We start from the raw sequence: 6,401 nt of genomic DNA, 5'->3' as shown, positions 1-6,401 counted from the left end.
TCTTTCCCTGCTCTACAATGACAGAGCACAGTTTCTGGCCCCATGGGCAGGGAGATGCGGCTATTGTTCTTTTAAGTGTGCAAACAAGGATAGATGCTCTACCATGTCCAGTTGCTTGTGGGTGTCCTCGACTGGCACGCTCAATGTCTCCTTCAGCTGCTTGCTCACACTTTGGAAAAGGTTCAGGGTAGCCATTTTGATGGTGCCCAGCTTAAGGGTTTTCTTAGCTGCAGTGTTCTGAATATGGGCCCAGCGAGATTCCTGAAGAGAGAGGGGAGACCAGTAGACACAAGACTCAGCAAAGAAGTTGGCATACTGCTGAAGACGGCATCCCCAGGAGCCCATGATTTGCATGCCTCTTCTTATGTTACCCTGGATGCTGTAAAGCCTAGAACCTGCTCTTCTATTTGCATTCAAATTTAGAAGCTTGGGATTGTGTAAGTAAGTATAAACTTGGGATTGCATAAGTAGTTGGATTGTGTAAGTACCCATGAGAATTAACTTTATCAGGGTACCAGTAAACTTCCAGAATAATGTGCTTGCACCAGGGTGTCAGAATTCAGAAAAGCAGTTTGGGGCATCAAAAAAACCTAGCAAGCATGATGCAGGATGTGGGAACAGAAGCATCTGTAGAGGCTGGGGAAATGCTAAAGAGCACCATAGCGAAAGAAGCAGTAGATTGATATGCCTTTGGGGGAAAAAAGAATCCAAAGCAGCATCAGTGGCTGTTGTATGTTCACCAGGCACTGGGAAACTACACAAGGACATTATACCCACAGCCTTGGCAACCAAACATGAAATATGAGAGCCTTGACAACTGTCTGCAAGTTTCCTGACAACACCAAGGAGGGAGCAAAAGAAGGGATGAATTAAGGGGTTATAACTTGGTGTAATAAATTTAAATTAATTCAAGAAAACTGCATGCTGAACATCAGCAAAAATACATTCACTCTGAGGTCTACGAGACCATGGGAACATCTCCCTGGGAGATGGTGGAAGCCCCAGAACTTAGGACAGTTTCAACTCTTCTAGACAACGTTATGGAAGAACATGACTGCCCCGTCCAGTGTTGGAGATGTTCTGGATCTGACCAAAGATTAAGTGTTCCTTTGGCTTATTGTTAAATACTTCCATGCCTCCCATTTGTTTAAGCCACACTTAACTCAGGTCTCCTTATTTCAGAGACCATAACCAATACATAAAGACTTCAAGAAGCTCATGATAGTTGCTTTATTAACCTGCCCTAGTGTAGACAGACTGATTTTACATCAGTGCAGTAGGATTCTTTTACTCTGGACAAAACCTAATGTCTGTGATTTTGTAACCTCCTAACAACCTGGAGAATATATCAGCCTGCTCTTGTCTAGTTAGGTAGAGAAATGAAGGCTGTAACTGGGGCTTGCAATGACCCATTACTCCAAGAATGAGGCATCACTCAGCAAAGTGGGCAACAGTGTTACACTATTGTGCTGGTCTCCCATCCCACCACTATACAGCAAATCAAAGGGTACCTCCTTCCCTTGTTCAGGGGCAGGAAAAGAGCATATGTATGGTGAAGATCTCCTTACCCTCCTAATGACATCACTGCGGGCACGATCAAAGCGCATCTGCAGGTTTGCTAGCTCGTTGTTGTGTTTTAGGATCTCATCATCCTTCTTCTCAGTGTATTCTGCCAGATGGGTTTTAGCTTGCTCAATCTGCTCCTGGTCTTCTAGTGCTGACACCATGAGATCCTGCTGCATTCCCACCAGTGTCTTGTACCGGCCAATAACTTCTCGTATTTCCTCAAACTGCATCATATTGTACCCAGCATTACTGCCCTCTGTTCCAACTCAGCATGCTGGAGAATATCAACTCCCAGCCCAAGCAAAGAATATGTTACCTCCTTAACTTGGGAGAATATCAGTGTTGTACCAAATATTGCATCCAACCTACATTGAGTATCACCATCCTAAATGGGGAGAAGGTTAACTTGGCATGGCCAGAGAATTTCATTCCCATTTTCTTGTCATCATATCAACATGACAGTAAATATCATCTGTCTCAGCACTGACATCACCCCAACCATAGGAAGGTATCATGACGATATCACTTGCATACAAGAGAGTAACACATCTGTCCCACCATCATTATCAGCATGACATGAGAGAGTATTCTGCATCACACAGGGGAATTGCTATCACTCGGACCAAAAAAATAGCAAACAGACTCCTGAGAACATTATAAGCCAGACCCAGCGGCTGGTGGTGCTTCTATTTCACAGGCATGTTTTTTTCCAACCAAAATGTAATATTAAATACACAGGCACAAAGGAGGCTTTTCTCAAGCTCTGTGTCCTTGGCTGAGTTACTCACAGTACATTAATGTCCCACTTTTACTTTTCTACACCTTTCAAGGTCCTGCTCCCTTCAAGCATAAAAAAAATACCTCTCTCATTCCTGATGATCTCTCTTAATGGATCCAGCTCTGGGTCCTGCCTTTCCTTTGGGGACACTGATCAGGCAGACCAGCCTGGGCCCAGTGATGTCAGGGACTCTGAGCAGGCAGGCTAGCATGAACCAAGTACCCAAGTACCTGTAGCAAGGCCCAGCTAATTAACTGTGCCCCAGTTTAGGAGCAGCAAGCATCCTAATTGGCTGCTGGGATCACCACGTACCCATTTAGCTGTGGGGATCCACAGCTGGGCCCCTGGGTCTGCAGGCCAGTCAACAGTTCTGCTGTGGCAAACCTTCTGGTTCCTGATGCAGTTTTCTGGCTTATTTCTGGACTTGGGCTTTGAATTTCCTCACAGTTCTGTTTCCTCATTCCTGACCCCAGTTTGGTTCTGTTTTTGAACTTTGCCCTGTGGATTACCCCCTGGATTGCTATGTGGCATCTGATCTCTAGATCCTGACCCTGGACTGTGTTGTGGATTCTGTTTCTGGATCTCCCTCTGGCTTTGGTATATGGCTTGTGTCCTTTGACTCAGCCCCAGGCCTTGCTTTCCCTTGCTGGCCTAACCATTAAGCGAGACCACCTATGCCCTGGTCCCTTACACTTGCATCCAGACTTACCTCCGAGATCTCCACCACCTTCTCCAGATAGTTGTTGAAGATTGAGTACTGTTGCACCTTGTTGTAGAGACTCTGGTGCCCCTTCTTCAGGACCACCATACCCTGCTTGGTCTTTGCCAGCTCCTTTATTCTCTGATTCTTCAGGTCTCTCTCTCTGCTGGCTTTCTTGAGGGCTCGGATTCGCTTCTGGTCATTTTCCTTGCAATGCCCCCCATCAGCAAATTGAACCCCCAGGCAAACAAACATATCACACCAAAGGAAGAACAATGAAGAGAAGAGATGAGGTGGGTTAGTTATATGACAGTATTATAAGAAGATACCTCCCCTGTGACCCATCTCCTGTTTGGCCCATTCCACTTTCAGGATACTGACAACACTTGACATTTGGAAAAGGAATGAGGTTCCAGAGTTGAAAGCAACCCATGTGAAGCAGAGCTACACACCCCTAGTGTTAGATATGTTCAGCCCTCCACCACCCCTCCAGCATCAACAGACACGTTAGCAATAGAGAGAATCACCAGCAGGTGGAATAATGCCCAATCATTTTCAGGACTGTTAGCACCTGTCTGTAGGGAGGGATGCAAGGACTGTCCTACTACTAGCAATGGGGCAGAAAACAGAGGCCACTTGCTGATGGTGAGATTGTCTTAGTGCTGAGCATAACAAAGCCGGCTTGATCAACATGGAACAACCTGTCTCCTAGAGAGCCTCTACCAAGATTTCTTTGGTTGTGTTATGGAGTGGAGAGGCTTAGAGTTCGTTAGGGGATAAGGTTGTGTCTCCATCCATGACATATCAATTTTTCAACAGCTGCCCATCTTTCAGGCTGAAAAGATAGTTGGGAGTGAAGATGATTTCAGAGGAGTGTTCAGGTGCATCTTGGAAACTCCCTGTACATGGAAAGAGAGCAGCGAGCTGGTGTTCCAGGTGAAGGACATGTTAGACAAGTCATGACGGGCTGCTTGTACCTGTATGAACTGCTCAAATTTCTGGATATAAGCCTTTAGCTGAACCTCCTTGGCCTTAAGCTCCTCCCAGCGGCTGTTCAGGGCTTCCATCCTTGTTCTGAATGCCTAGAGATGGAGAAAAAAGTGAACAAGAGCCAGCTGCTCAGTTTCGGAGAAGTGTCCCTTCTACATATCAATAGTATTCCCCATTCTTGACTTCCACAGCAATGGTCAGAGATTAGTCACCCAGCAAGTGTGTTGTGTTTCTCAGAGGTGCAGAACAGGTGAACAGATGGTTAGCTGATGGGAGAGGGCCAGAGCAGAATGTGCTGGCTGAGCTGGTGGTTGGTGTTGCAGCTCACACAGGCCTGGCAGGGTTCCTTCACATTTCTCTCACCTCCTTCTGCGCTTCCAGAGTCCTATGTACCAGCTTAGACTCTTTCTTCTTCTCTAGGAGCCGAACGGACGGAGATGGGGATTGCTCTTCAGTCACTGGGAATTTCCTGCCAGAAAGTTACAGAAGTTTTCCCTGTGAGGGTACATGAGATTGCATCCATATGCTTCAGGCTGCCTGGATGACACCAGGGAGATGGAACTTAGCCTGCCTGTCTCAGCCTGTCCTGGATCCTCGTGCACATGAATGGCTGAGAGCCAGTCTAGCAATGAGTCCCTGCTCCTGTCATGAATGAATATCCCATCCCCTAGGGTGGAGTCCCACTGGTATAGCACCATGCATCCCAGGGCACATCAACAGGGAGATTAAAGTCTACTCGTACTCAGGGAGAAAGACAGGTTTGAGATGACAACAGAATTGGGGGGCGGGGAAATGAAGGGAAAATAAGGAAGTGTGGGAAAAAAGGAAAGGTAGAGACAATGGAAGACAGAAGAATGGAATGAGAGATGGCAGTGGGTAGAAATGGCAGAGGAAGAAGAGATGAGTGGAAATATAGGGTCTCATAGAGAAAAGTGGAGGGGAGAGCAGGAAGATGGGAAGGGAAAGGGAGTATCTTCCTCACATCAACAGCTTCAGGAGCCTCTGTTCATACTGCACACAAAAATACTCTAACAAGTCTTCTTCCTCCATGGTGGCCATGATGTTGGCTCCTCAAGAGACAGGCAAGAAGCCAAGTAGGCCCCCTCCCACCCCTCGATGCAGATGCTGCTCTGCCTGGGCAGCCCTCTGTGGGTCTCGGGGGCACAGCCTGGCACGCTCGGAAGGAGCTGCCGGGGGATCCACAAGCACGCTACACCGCGGCGCGGCCCAGAGTCCCTCCGGTCTCTTCCTTCCAGGGTACTGTTCCCCTTTGCCTCCTCCCCAAGCAGTGTGAGGGGAAGGAGACGGAGACGGAGTCCTGGTGAGAAGTTCCACAGACAGTTGGGATCGGTTGGACGATGCCAAAGTTGTTACTTAGCAACCTCAGGATCCAGTTGGGAAAATCTGCTCCAATCGGGCTGGGATTTGGGTTTTCCTCTTGGTTTGTAGCCACCACCCCAGTCCCCACCTGCGGGGCTACAAGATCATCGGGGATCCTGGTTTTCTCTATTTAAAAATGGCAAGTTGTCTGGTAAAAATCCCAAATTCTCTGATTAAAAAACCCCAAATCCTCATTTTTCTGTGATTAAAAATGAAACACCACTACCTATAAGTATTAATTTAACACAATGTTTTATTGATATATTTACAATTTTAAAGCAATTTGGAAGCCTACCAGTGCCTCAATCATTATTATAAAATAAATTTTAAATACCTATATATTTTAGCATTTGATTTTGGTTTCATGGAAACCAAAATCAAATAATTGAGAAGCAGAGCTCCCCCTGCCACCTTCACTCACCAAGATGCAGGTCTAGCTGCAACTGTACCCCCCGCCCCCCCGCCCCGCTCTGCCCCGCTCTGCGGCGCTGAACAATCCTGATGTGCCAGTGCTCTTCCCCTGCCCTTGCCCAAGCCATTGCCCCTCACTCCCAAGCCACAGCCCCCTGGCCCTGCTGGTGCCCCTCACTCCCAACCTGCAGGCCCCTGGCCCTGCTGGTGCCCTGCACTCCTAACCCACAGTCCCCCACCCCCCTGCTGCACCTCACTCCCAAGCGACAGTCTCCCCAGCCTTGCTGGTGCCCCTCGCTCCTGACCCACAGCCCCTGCCTCCCACAGCCCTGGTGGACGGGGCCCTCAGCTGCCCCCATCCTGCCCGGACTGGAGCATGCCCACCGCCCCCACCCCCCCCAGGCAGCATCTCCCAGCTGCCCTGCCCCTGTGACCCCCGGCACCAGCCCCGGTGCCACTGGCCCAGCCATGCAATTATCCACTGCCCCCAAAGTGCCCCCCCACCCCTTCCCCTGATGGAGGGGGGGACACCTCCCCTTACCCCCCTGCTCTGCCATAGCCCCAGTGCCCCGACAC

The 6,401-nt window shown here is 48.7% G+C and overlaps 1 protein-coding gene across 1 annotated transcript in view; it reads right to left on the bottom strand.

Annotated features, from left to right (window-relative positions):
* The window catches only part of CCDC42 (coiled-coil domain containing 42), a 7,437-nt gene extending 2,136 nt beyond the window's left edge, over positions 1-5,301 (bottom strand). The window contains exons 1-6 of the mRNA XM_006031274.1: positions 5,017-5,301; positions 4,398-4,503; positions 4,022-4,126; positions 3,054-3,251; positions 1,569-1,790; positions 103-261 (exon numbers count right to left, since the gene is read on the bottom strand). Coding sequence (XP_006031336.1) covers positions 103-261; positions 1,569-1,790; positions 3,054-3,251; positions 4,022-4,126; positions 4,398-4,503; positions 5,017-5,093 — 867 coding nt within the window. The 5' untranslated portion in view covers positions 5,094-5,301. The remainder of the gene's footprint in view (positions 1-102; positions 262-1,568; positions 1,791-3,053; positions 3,252-4,021; positions 4,127-4,397; positions 4,504-5,016) is intronic.
* Positions 5,302-6,401: the final 1,100 nt, after the last annotated feature.

The sequence above is a fragment of the Alligator sinensis genome, unplaced genomic scaffold (assembly GCF_000455745.1).
Source record: "Alligator sinensis unplaced genomic scaffold, ASM45574v1 scaffold17_1, whole genome shotgun sequence".
NCBI classification, from domain to species: domain Eukaryota; kingdom Metazoa; phylum Chordata; order Crocodylia; family Alligatoridae; genus Alligator; species Alligator sinensis.
The sequence above is the reverse complement of the archived record's forward strand: the minus strand, read 5'-3'. Positions and strand labels throughout refer to the sequence as shown.